Source organism: Crocodylus siamensis, chromosome 8 (assembly GCF_052110815.1).
Source record: "Crocodylus siamensis isolate JL-2025a chromosome 8, ASM5211081v1, whole genome shotgun sequence".
Taxonomy (NCBI): Eukaryota; Metazoa; Chordata; order Crocodylia; family Crocodylidae; genus Crocodylus; species Crocodylus siamensis.
Genome location: NC_143402.1, coordinates 12,171,448 through 12,184,108, shown reverse-complemented (window position 1 = coordinate 12,184,108; position 12,661 = coordinate 12,171,448). Strand labels below are relative to the sequence as shown.

Below are 12,661 nucleotides of genomic sequence, written 5' to 3'. Positions count from 1 at the left end.
ATCGCTTTATGTCTGTGCATATTTAACACTCTGTGCGAATTTCAGCTATTCGGGGCAGTTGAAAAGTAGAAAGCCTTATATGGTACCTGAAAATGAATTCCATCACAAAGACCCTCCTGCCAGGAATGCTGTAGCTGCAACAGTGCAAAATGGGCCAGGTGGTGCTGGGCTGCCTGCATCACTCGCAGTTAATGCAGCTAAACTGGAAGAAAGCACTGCTGAGGAGACTGGTAAGATATTTATTTGCTATAAGCCAGTAGTGCCTAATGTTTTTGCCTGGTGGGCTGGATGGGCAGTGCCTGGTCTGTCTGTGAGCTAGATCTGTCTGGTGGTCCCTATCCAGTCCCTGGGATGGGTGCAGCTGGGCTGGGGATTGGAGGCAGGCCAGTTTCAGCGCAGCCCCATGAGACAAAAGAGCTTGACATGGACCAATGGCAGGGAAGGGGGCATGACCAGGCCTCAACCTGGCTTTGTGATGGGGGAAAGAGAGCCTGCCCAGGCCACAGTCGGGCCTCGCTGTGGGAGGGCGGGGAGGGGACATGGCCAGGCCCCAATCTGGGCCCACAGCAGGAGAAGGGAGCATGGCCTGGCCCTGATCCAAAAGTGGGGGTGGAAGGCATTGACCAGTCCAGCAGAGGAAAGGGATGTACATGAGGCGTGGGAATTAGGCAGGGGGGAGAGTGACTATATTCATGGCCACTGCTCCCCTGCCACCAAATTTTTGGACCTGTGGGGATCCCCATGGGCCAGATGAAATGGCTCTGCAGGCTGGATGCACCCGTGAATTCTTTTAATGCTATAAATCTAACCTTTTGAAAAAGTGACTATAGGGATTGCCTAGTTTAGCATCACTTTCTGAGAATGTTAAATGGGAGCAATCCATGCTTTAAAAGATACTCATGGTTTGTTGCTTGTAGCATTAATCCTTCATTACTAGAAAATGTACCGTGATCAACATAGCTGTCAATCAGTTAAACCCAGTTTTATGTGTATTTTCAAATACAAAGTATATTTGGGGGGGTGGGAGGGGAAGGGGGCTAATAGCATTGAGCCAATGTACAAGCTTAGTGGATTAAGTTTTAGTGTTGTGTTTTTAAACAGATAAATTAAAGGAGAAATCTCAGGGTGCTATGAAAATTATTAGTAAAGCAGTCAATACAACACCTAAGGTGACGACAAGCAACGGAAACAGTGCTTCTAATAGGTGAGAAATCTAGTCTTCAGTTTCCCCAGTGTCTTAGTTCAGTATTTTACAATTAGATTTGATTGCGACTTATCCTTGTAAAGAGTATTTAGCAAGAAGTGAAAATAATGTCCGTTTTGCTTGGTGTAAAAGTACAAGTTATAGTCTCTTGATCCATAAGACAGAGAAGTTGAAATGGATTTGAATAACTTAGATTATTTTCTTCCAAAATGTGCAATGAAATTCATTTTACTTCCCGATTTATTTAATGATGTTGAACTAAAGAAATACCCATGTTAAATGGATTAAGTTTAAAGATTCATTTAAGCACCAAGAGCTCTGTCCATGAAGAGCAGAGGGCTCTAGACCTCTCTATGTATGTACCTAGTTCCTGGTCAGGTTGGGCACATGAAATTGGTATTGCTCTTTGCCTGCCTACTAGGGTAAAATAACCTCAGTTATTTAAAATAACCCTCAAAATGAGGGTTTTGTAATGCATACTGTATTTGTAGTGCTCTAGAACCCTGCCAGTCTCTTACAAGTATTTTATTCCTTGCATCCCCTTTGTTGCTATGAAGAAGAGAAAAAGGACACTGAGGGACTGAGAAATTTGTTGTTCATTTAGTCATTTTGAAGAATTTTTCATCTTGTACTTAAAAGGAAAACTGATTTGAAATTTGTGATGAAACCTGATACGAGTATTTACTGTGTTTTGGGTTTCTTTTTTACACAGCAAAGTTATTAAAGAAAAAGAAGACAAAGAAAAAGGTGGGAAGGAAAAAGATAAAGAAAAAAAAGAAAAGACTCCAGCTGCCACTCCAGAGGCCAAGGCACTTGGAAAGGATGGGAAAGATAAACCAAAGGAAGAACGGGCAATCAAAGATGATAAAGCAAGAGAGACCAAGGAAAAAACACCAAAGTCTGACAAAGAGAAAGAAAAAATCAAGAAAGAAGAGAAAACCCCAAAAGATGAAAAATCCAAGACAGTTGTTATCAACGTTGAGTCAAAGTCAGCTGCTGAAAAGGAGAGAGAAAAGGAGCCATCCAGAGAAAGAGATGTAGCGAAGGATATGAAATCCAAGGAAAATATTAAAGGAGGAGAAAAGATGCCAGTAGTTGGGTCCTTGAAGTCACCTGTTCCCCGATCAGAAACATCAGAATCTGAAAGGGGTAAAATCTTGTTTTGTTTTGTTTTTTATTGTTTCTTAAGCTGCCTTTTGGAAAATATACAGACCGTTGGAAGCTTGCTGACTAGTTAAAAATACTTAGGAAGTGGGCTTAGGACAATACCTAAAAGTTAGTTGGCATGTAATCATTTACAACCTTTTAATTTTGTGGGGCAGGGTTTGTGATGGATCTTGACTTCCATTATTTTGCAAACTGTGGAGGTAGTCTTTCCCTTGCTGTGATGTATTCCAAACTCCCACCAATTTCAATGGGCACTGAATATTACAGGACCCAGTAATGTAATTAGGGGTGGGCAAGTGGGGCATTAGCCCTGGGCACTGATTTAGAGCAGGCATCCCCTTGAGAGCCTGCACTGCGGCAGCAGCAGCCGGGGTGTTGGGAGTTCTGTGCTGCAGCAGCCTCAGCAGCCAAGGTCAAGGAAGACTGTCCCATGCTCATCCTCCCCAGCTCTCCCTCATTGTAGCATCTCTGCCAAGGGTGTAGAAATTGGTAATTACACCTCTGACATAAAACCGTATTTAAAATTCTTAAACAGTGGGCTATGTGCATGTTTTATAATCCTTATGAAGATTCTAAATCAGCACTTTCATCATTTAAGCTATAGGTTTACATAAGAATGATCTAAATGTTGCAAAACTTTTGTTTTGGGAATGTGTGGATCCATCTGGGCTAAGTACAGACAGTCAAAAAAGGTGGAGGCAGAATCAGTTTAATGTTTGCAAGTTTCTCTAAGATGCGTAGATGGAACCGATAAGGAGCTGAACTGACATCCGGGGTGCCTATACATGAGCAGCAAGGCTGCTGCCATGCTGGAATTTCCATGCGTCGGAGCAGATTCGATTAAGCTGCCTTGCTCCTGTGTCTCATGTATTGGTGTCCCTGCACTGAAAAATGGTGCTTGAGCTACAGCTCATTTTGCATGGGAAGCTTGAGGGAGGGACAGTGATCTGGGCCAGCAGGAGAGGGGAGCAGACCCCAGCTCTGCACTAAGATAGGGGTTCCTTCCCCCTCTCCTGCAGATCAGAGACTGGCAAGGGATGGTGCTCAGCAGCCAGTCTGATGCTCTCACAGCTGGCCAGACCCATGCTGGGGGCAGGGGGAGCAGGCATGGGCCTCCCCCCCCCACACGGGCAGACCCTGGCCCAGGGTGCTGGCCCAAGGATCGGGAAGTGCTTCTCCCCCTTCCCCCTGCACTTCAGTGACTTGCAGTGGTCCAGCTGCAGGAGGGGGCAACCCTTGCAGATGACTGGGGGGCCAGGGTTGGTGGGGGGGATTCCCCCTGCCCTCCACCAGGCTGACATTAATGACAGGACACAGGCTAGGGACCAGAGGCTTTGCTGCCTTAGCTCTGTGACAGCCTGGGGGTGGAACCAGCCCTGCTTCACTGGAGCATACAGCTTGGGCCAAGGCTAGCCTGCCCACACTGGGGGAGATGGAAAGAAAGCATCCTGGGGTGCTGGGGACTGCGAGTTAACTTGAGTCAGGAGGGGATCTAGAACAGAAGTGTGATAGACCAGTTTATCTTAAATCAGTTAAGTCTGATACTGCATTAACCCAGCTTTCTCTTAAACTGGTTTCAGCTGTTTTGAAACTGGTTTATGTGCACTGAGCTTCTGTTCTGTTACAGGTATAAAGTTACAGTTTCCAATTACACATACTGGTTTATGTGTAATTTCTGTCCTTAGCACTAAAGGGGTTTTGGGTGGGGAAGAAGGGAAGAGTCTGGTATCTAGTAGGTTAAAAGGTGGGGAAAAGGTGGGGCTTTGGGGCCTTTGCAGGGCACAGAGTCATTCTAGTAATTAGGAAGATGGTTAACAGCTTTGTCATTTAAGTCACTTTTGAGGTTTGGCATGAAAAACTGCTGAGGTGACTGAAATAATTCATCTCCTTATTGTTGTTGGCTTTTAGCAAGCTCAGAAAAATGGGGTTGCATCTGTTTCCACCATACCCTTCCCCCCACCTCACAACCTTGCAGGTTATTAATACGTTATTTTAAATGAACATTTAAACTCCAGAGCAGGATCTACAGCAAAGTTAGGGAAATCATGGAATAAGAGGAACCCAGACTTGCTGATTTCTCTAGATGATCAAAGGAACTAAATCATCTTCTGTAGCAAATCTTTAGTTCAAAATTTAAATTCCTTTTGAGTTTTGAAATTCCCTGCTTTTGTTAAGCTTTTGTTGCTCACTGTTTTTTCTGTTTTCTTTTACTCCTCTAGAACAAAAACGCCGCAAAGTTGATACCCATTCTTCTCCATCACATTCCTCAACAGTAAAGGTTAGTATAGCCTGAGGAAGGCAGCGCCTATGTTAGGCTCACGAGTTTGGAATGCCAGTGTCCGACTTCCTTCAAGTTTTGTGCCAAGTTTACCCTGGAACCACTGGAGGTTTAATATTGCATTAGAAAATGCATTCCTTTTCTTTATTGGTGGACTATTTTTTCTATTAAATATTTTTAATTAGAAAAAGTAAAGCTTCAAGGACCTAGCAGAAATTTTGTAAATAGTGTTTGAAAATGGCAAGAGAATTTTTACACAGAAGTGCCTCATTGTTTTAAGCAGTCAGTTTTTTTGGAGTGCAATGGTAGCTACAAGCAAATGAGTCTTTGCAGCAGAGTGGAGCATATTTTTCTGCACTAATTGAAGAATCTATAGCACTGAAGATTTCCTGGATGACACGGGATATACAATACCTCTGAATTCATCAGGCTTCTTGATGAGCATCATACCGATGTGTGCCTTCTAAAGGAGGAGTCTTGAAAAGGAGTTCCATTTTAAAGTCTCCTTGGTGATCAGTTCTCCTGTAGTTGTGTATATTCAGTGAGCATGCAGCTTCTGTTGTACCTTCCCTTCGAGGTTTGTTTATATTCCAATGGGTTCCCACCATGTTGAGCCCTGCGTTACGATAAAACCAGATGTGGCAACCAAGCCTACCACCCAGCAAAGAGAAACCCCAGGCATTCAAGCGCAGCACAAAACCGTGGGTGTAGCCTACTTGAAGACTCAGGGTAGCCATTCCTTGCTCCATATTTAATTTTATTTCTAAACCATCTATGTACATGGAATCTTTGAATTTGCAGTACGTTGAACCTTTAAAACTGTAAGTTACTAATACTTCATCAAGAGCACTGTGATGGATTATGTGGGATGTTTAAACTTCACCATCTTACCAGCTTAAAAACACAATTTTTTTTTGCTTTGTTTTGTTTCCTTGGAAAAAAAATTATTTTCTGTAGAAGAGTTGCTTTAAGACTTAGATTAATTTTGGAAAACAAAAAGTAAAAAAGTGCATAAAATCAGTTTTGAGAAATTAAGTGATAGCGCTAGAAACTTAAATGTACTTTTGAACAGTTTTTACTTTATATGTTACTTTACAAATTACCATTTTAATATCATTCTAGGGTCACTTCTACCACATTTAACCATAAGTGGAGAAGACGTAATATTTTGAAATACTTGTTTCACCCATGATTCTATTAGGTTGAGAATTTTAATTTTTGATTTTTTTCAAAGATTTTTGAAATCTTTGTGGGGAATGTGGGTTTCTGATATTTTATGAAGAATTGAATGTATGCAGATTTAATTTTGTAGTTTTCATTATTGATATAGACCAGTCTTAATGATATAGGCCAGTCTAGAAATGAGATGTGAATTTTGCTGTTAGTTTTTAGCCTTGTTCAGTATAAAGTATTAACATCAGATTTATTCCAGAAGGAGTAGCTGTTTTTTGTTTCGAGGGTACGGCCATGCTTCCCAGAGTTCCTCTGGTTTCTGAAAACTATACCAGCTTACGTGTCATCTCCGTTCATTTTCTACAGGACAACCTCAGCGAACTCAAGGACTCTTCAGCAAAGGTTTGAACCTTTTAGTCGCCCCCAAAGTTTCCTTCTATGTTTGTTGTGGAGGGACTTCAATCTTGGGTGTACGATTGATTTATTCATACACGACAAAATAAACTATTAAAAGAACTCCAGTACTGTACATGCTAACTTAGCAGTAGGTTTTTTTTCATTCAAAACTTGTATTTATGTGCTTATTGCTTGTGCATTTAGTTTCTGAACACCAAAAATGAAATGTGCTTGGTACAGTGCGATCAGCATAGACTTTTGTGGCAGATCCTTAATTAACCATCTTTTAATGTTCCTCAGATGTGTTTATTTTGGAGATCTTAATTGTTCCACTAGTTTTGCTTTGTATGAAAGAAACAGCAAGGCAGTTATATTATTCTTATTGCCAGAGTCAAATTGCTAGTCCCTTTCCTTTTTTTAAAAACAGTTGCATATTTTCTCTCTCCTTTTTCTCTGAGCCCACAAATATATTCACCTAACATAATGTATAATAGTAACAGGATATCATTAATAAATATACTTGGCCATGCACGTAGAATAGCAGTGTGCTTTTTGCCTTCGTGCATCTCTATAAGTGTTGCCATGTATTTCCAAACACGATAACTACCAACTGGGTTGTCCTACTTTCATGCTTGTTTTTTATTTAAATACCTTTCAAATTAAAAAAATACCAAAGAATTGTAGTTAGAACAGGTTACGTTCTTTGACGTTACTACAGTGTGGTATTTTTTGGAGAAAGACCCTAACACCTTACGTTTTTGTTTTTGTTTTTTTTTTTAAAGACAGGACAGTTATCTCATATGCTCAGCTACAACAGTAATGAACAGCATAGCACTTTCACAGCATTTATTACAAATATGCTAAATTTCTTAAAGCCTCTTCGGAGCTATTTAATTGAGCATGGGTTTAAAAGTCAATTGAAACTAAAACTGACCAAGCCATTATGGAGATTTAGCTTTGGCAAACTCGCATTAAGTAACAGAGAGTAGTTAGTTAGCAGAAATGTTGATCATAATTTTAGAGTTTGTGGATGTTTCCCAGTTAGTTTATAATTTATCTGGTATTCTGAATTTATTAATTATAAACAGGCAGACTAGTTGAAAATACAGAATTTGTTACTCACTCTTCTGTAAATTATGCCTCTCATCAACTATTATGCCTTCTAAGTGCAGTTTGCCTAAGTAAGTTTTAGGTAAAGTTTGTGTTTATAATATTTTAAAACTGTATCAGTAATTCTGCAGCAGTCAATTGCTAGTGTATTTGTTTGTTTTCAATATTAGATACTATTGTATCTAATATTATCCAGGTGTATTTTGGATAAGAAGAGAGAAGTTCAAGTTTTTTGGGGCCCCAAATTCTTTTTTTTATTGTTGACAACATAATTCTGAGACAAACCCAACATTTTTTTTTTAAAGTCTTGTTTTAATGTCTTTTAAAAACATACCCATCCAGCTTCAGAAATCAATAACATTTTCTCGTCTTTTCAAATCTGGGACAATTGGGACGTATAGGGTCAACTTCCCTTTTCCCCCCTGCACCAGCATATTAGCTGTGATCAAATTATTTTCTTAAATTTAAGAAGTTAGCATTATCTAATGATTTCTATAATGACGCGTGTGTGTGTGTGTGTGTATTAAGAGAAATAAGTTAAATGTATGCAAAATATTCTACAAATTCAGAATGAACAGTTCAGTTTCAGTGTTAGCTGCTGACTGTTCATATAGATTGGGTTGCAAGTTACAACATTTTTTTTTCCAATTTTACTTTTCACAAAGTGCTTTTCCTCTCAGCCCTACTTAGCCACTTCTCTTCTGGTTGTTCCTTCCTGCTCTGATTAAAATGAACTGTCCCGGACCCTGTTTATGAAGTAAGGCAACTTGAGTCATCTTGTTCCCCAAGTGTAAAAATAAAGGATGGGATTTTTAGTAGCTCCTAAGAAATGTAATGCGTAAGTCCCATTGAAAGATAACAGGAATTGAGTGCTGAACTTCTTTTGATGCTTTTATAAGTGTTGCATTAAATCGTCAGCACTTCTTTCAACAACGTCCCTCTTCGATATTTTTTCCAACCAGAATGAATAATTTAAGAGGAATTCTAGCTGATGGTTAAATATGAGGCCATTGGGTATGTAGGTGTATTCTGGTATAGAAAACCTAGAAGTTTACCTAGAGCAGAGTCGTTTCCTGCTCTGGAGTAGGTGTTCCAGCATCTTGTGCTGTAAGCGGTCTGCACTTCTTGGGTGTCAGGGGAAAAATAATCAGCCAGTGCTGAAACCTCTAAAAATAACCCATGCTGAAACCTCTGTAGATTTAAGACATTGACACTGAATCTGTTTTGATTAATTCATAAAGGCCATTGCTTATCCTCTTGCAACAGTAGTACGAAATCTAAACATTGAGTTAGAAGCAAGTTCAAATACTTTATTGTAACAACATCATAAAAGTTCTAATAATGAAGAAAACTTCTGTGATGTAGTATGTCAAACTAAAACACTTAATACTTCTGTGTCTAGTGGCAGTTGTGTGTGATTTTTAGCACTGCCAGTGAGGGGAAAAAAGCAACATAGTTGATCAAAGTCCTGGAAATTGTGAGAGGTGGGTGACAGTAGGGTCCCTGAGGGTAGTGGGCATGGCAGAGGCAGAGTGTGGGAGAGGGTTCAGGAGGAAGGAACAGTTGTTGCCTGGCACTTTCATTTTAAGGAAACACTGGGATTTACCAAGTGCAGGGCTAGCTTAAGAAAATGCATTTAGAATCTGATGGATACAAAGGTAAGAGCAGAAATGATAGGCATGAATAGGTTTGCCTAGGGAGTAAATTTAGGAGGGACAGAAGAAAAACCAGTGAGGGCATTGACAGAGAGAGTAAAAGAAAAGTAGTCAATAAAAAAGGTTGAAGGTACAGTGATTGAGGTAGGAGAGTGAGTGAATCAGAGTCCCATAAAGGAAAAGCAAATTAAAATACCCACAGTAAAAGATTCTTAGTGCAAGAGTAACCAGCCCAGTATATATCCTGTTTTGATATAGAACAAATTATTTAGCATGGCTCGTTTAAAATGCACAGTTATTAATATCTTTCAATTTTGTTAATAAGCTTGTTTTAATTGTACTCTAAATTGTGCTCATGTCCTCTAAATGTTGTTAGGAACATCCTCATTTCCAGCAAGGGATTAACTGTAGGAGAAAACTCTCTAAAAACACTTCTAATCAAATAGTTCCATTTGAATTCATATGCATTGATGATGTGTAGAAATAGGACTGCACAAATATTAGCTGCTGGTTTTCACATGCCTATGTAGTATTGTTTGAACTTGAGTGTAAAACACTCACACTGATATGACTTTTTATCAAAATGCATGAATGTGTATTTTGTGCATAAAATGTTAAGAATGCATTGTAATCACTCAGAGGTTTTTATGCAACTAGAACAGCTCTGCTGTAAACATTAGAAAAAAATGATTTTAGTAATAGACCTAAATCATGCCTACAGTAACTTTTAATATGAAAATTGTTGCTTTTAAAGACTATCCCACATTACGCTTAATGCAAGGATATGACATTAACGATTCAAAAAAATAATTCTATAATGCTTGTTTTTGCTTTTTCTTTCCCTGTCCCAAAATGGTCAGTATATTAAACACAGGCCTGTTGGGCTAAGATGTTTCCATTAAGAGTGACTGAGATGTACTTCTCTTTTAAGGCACTGTCATTCTAGTATGCCAGCCTTGCAAAACAAACTGGCAAGGATTCGTGTCTCCACTTTTGTAGTTTTAGCATTTGGGGCCTGAATGAGATGCCACCATGCTTGTGCTTCTTTTTACGGTAGTGTAGTTGGAGAACTCATTCATTTGTCATGGCATCTTCCAAACAGTTAACAAACATTTTGTAGTTTAAGAATACTGTTTAAAGGCAATTCATATACCTTAAGAAACTGATAGTTTGCTGCATTTTGTTCATGGATTAGCCAAAATTAGCAATTTCTTCAGATGTTGGTGTAAAAAATGTATAATTTTAGGGCAGCTGTGCCGGTTAACCAAATGAATCAACAGTTACCAAAGTAAAGTGATGTTATCGTTAACCCTGTAGTGCTGAAAGGAAAGTCAGCATTTCCATATATTAAGTGTCCCATAGTAAGGCCAGGTATGTGCTGGCAGCATCAACCTTTATTGCTTTGTGTGTGTTGCTATGGGTATGCTGGTTTTAAAAAAAAGAAGAATGTTTGTTTTTAGTATAACAACATTTTATCTTCTGCTCAAACCAGTGCTGATTCTTCTCCATGATGGAAATTGAAAAATTGCTAGGTTTTAAATTGACACTTTTAATAAGCTTTGGAAAAAATATACCATAATACCTCAACAAACGGTTAAACTAAGGTCTTTTTCATACTCTTTACCTGTGAAGTAGTAATGTTTATCTTCTATTCTTTACGTTAGGTACAGTAAATAATAGATCTTTTTCATGTGCACATGTGGCAAGACCCATTAATTTTCAGTAATATTGCCTTAATTTAACAGCACTACATTAACCACACTACTCCAACATTGTCCAAGAGTAAGGAGAGAGAAGTGGACAAGAAAGATTTGGACAAGTCAAGGGAAAGATCCAGAGAGAGAGAGAAGAAAGATGAAAAGGACAGGAAAGATCGGAAAAGGGTTTGTGACCTTTTTTATGAGCTAGCTTAGAAAGTTGGTACATCCATGAATAACTTCTGACATTGAGACTGCATCTGTACTATCAGGGACTGTGCCAGAAAGATTTGTCAGTGAGGAACAGCATGACTGCTTTCCTCATGTTGTATCCTGAAATTGCGGTGCTGGCCACATGCCAGTGAATTCATTCTCTTCTGGTGTGTTTATTGGTGCATGCCCAATGGCAGTCTAAGGGAAGATGCACTGTATCCATTTCAGGATGTAAAACACGCCATGCCTGTTACTGTGGTCCTTCTGACAGTGCAGACGTGCTCTAAGCTATAAAGTTAGTAATGGGTAATTCTGTCTACAGAAACAGAAGTGACTGACCCTCAGCTGCGTTTATTCTTCATTTGTTCTATTCCTAGCTTGAGGGGTCAGTGTTTGATATTATCATATTCTAAACTGTACTTTATTATTCTATTTCAAGATGATTAATTCCAGAAACTTTAAACAACCTTCACTAATGCATTTATCTTTAAGCATTTTTAAAATGCAGCATGTATAATGTATTACAAAACAGATTTTTTTTTAAAAGAAATCCGCATGTTAATGTTGTAACTTTCTGTAATTATATTTGGCTTTAGGATCATTCAAATAGTGATCGGGAGGTGCAGCAAGATTCAACCAAAAGGCGCAAAGAGGAAAATGGAACAAGTACGTTTTTTTAATTTCACTTTTCTGTCCTTTATTTCATTTTTCTGTTCCTAGGTTGTTATGATTTAATATTTGCTTGTTTGTGGTTTTTCAAAGCTGGTTCTTCCAAACATAGTAAAAGTGAAAGTCCCTCTGACTCGCCTCGTTCAAATGAAAAGGAAAAGGAAAAGAACAAATCAAAATCTTCAGGGAAAGACAAAGGTGATTCGATTAAAGCTGAAAAGATGGAAAAAAGTTCCTCTGGTAGCAAAAAGGTAAAAGGAATTAAATTGTAGACATTTTCATTGAAACAGTTTGTGCTAGTTCATTTGGAGTTTAAAAATAACTTTTGGTTGTCACAGTATGTTTACGGCAGCCTGGATTAGAGACAGATATTGTGAATGGCAGGGGCTCAAGTGGAATTTTTGGCCAGCTAGCCACATTCACCACATTCACAAGGCACCTCTGACAGGATGACTCCTGGGGGCAACTCTTCATGGCAGCAGCAACAGTAGAGGCGATGTGTGTCAGAAGATACTGAGAAGTTATTTTTAAGCTTCCAAATACTGTAGTATATGTTTGTACACTGTAAAAAAATAGGTAAAGGATAAAGACTTTCTGTGGAAAAAGGGACCTTGCTTAAGTATATCTTCTGCTGAAGTTACCATAGCTGACTAAGAAATATGTAGGACAAGTTTGCTTTTAGCTGGCCCATGAAATGTGCATGTTATATAGTTTGGGATTAGCTTTGCTCCTTTAAATGTAAAACAAGCTGATTTGACCCCTAGCACAAGTACAGATCTCTATATAACTATGTCTATAAAGCCACATGAGCATCTCTTTAAATACTGGCACAGTTGTCTCCTCAATATGATAGTTTTCAAGGGTCACAACTTTGAAACAATAGCAGTTACTGTAGCCCTTGTATGTACCAGGTATTTGAAGATCATTGTTTATAGTATATCACAGTGTTAAATTGATAATTGGAAGCTGCACTTACAAGGACACATAGTGAATATTAGAGTAAGCAAGGAGAAGTTAAGATATTCAGGAGAAGTGATCAGCTATGCTTTTTGAAATAAGGATGTGCATACTACATTGCCTTTCAGTATTTGATAGCATC

At 38.9% G+C, this 12,661-nt stretch overlaps 1 protein-coding gene across 4 annotated transcripts in view; it reads left to right on the top strand.

Moving 5' to 3' along the window:
* Positions 1-12,661, top strand: part of THOC2 (THO complex subunit 2) — an 81,771-nt gene that overhangs the window by 64,939 nt on the left and 4,171 nt on the right. For all 4 annotated transcript variants that reach the window (XM_090060154.1, XM_090060151.1, XM_090060153.1 and 1 more), the window contains 8 exons: positions 46-230; positions 1,102-1,204; positions 1,917-2,353; positions 4,591-4,649; positions 6,189-6,224; positions 10,729-10,866; positions 11,490-11,559; positions 11,656-11,813. In XM_090060154.1, coding sequence (XP_089916280.1) covers positions 46-230; positions 1,102-1,204; positions 1,917-2,353; positions 4,591-4,649; positions 6,189-6,224; positions 10,729-10,866; positions 11,490-11,559; positions 11,656-11,813 — 1,186 coding nt within the window. The remainder of the gene's footprint in view (positions 1-45; positions 231-1,101; positions 1,205-1,916; positions 2,354-4,590; positions 4,650-6,188; positions 6,225-10,728; positions 10,867-11,489; positions 11,560-11,655; positions 11,814-12,661) is intronic.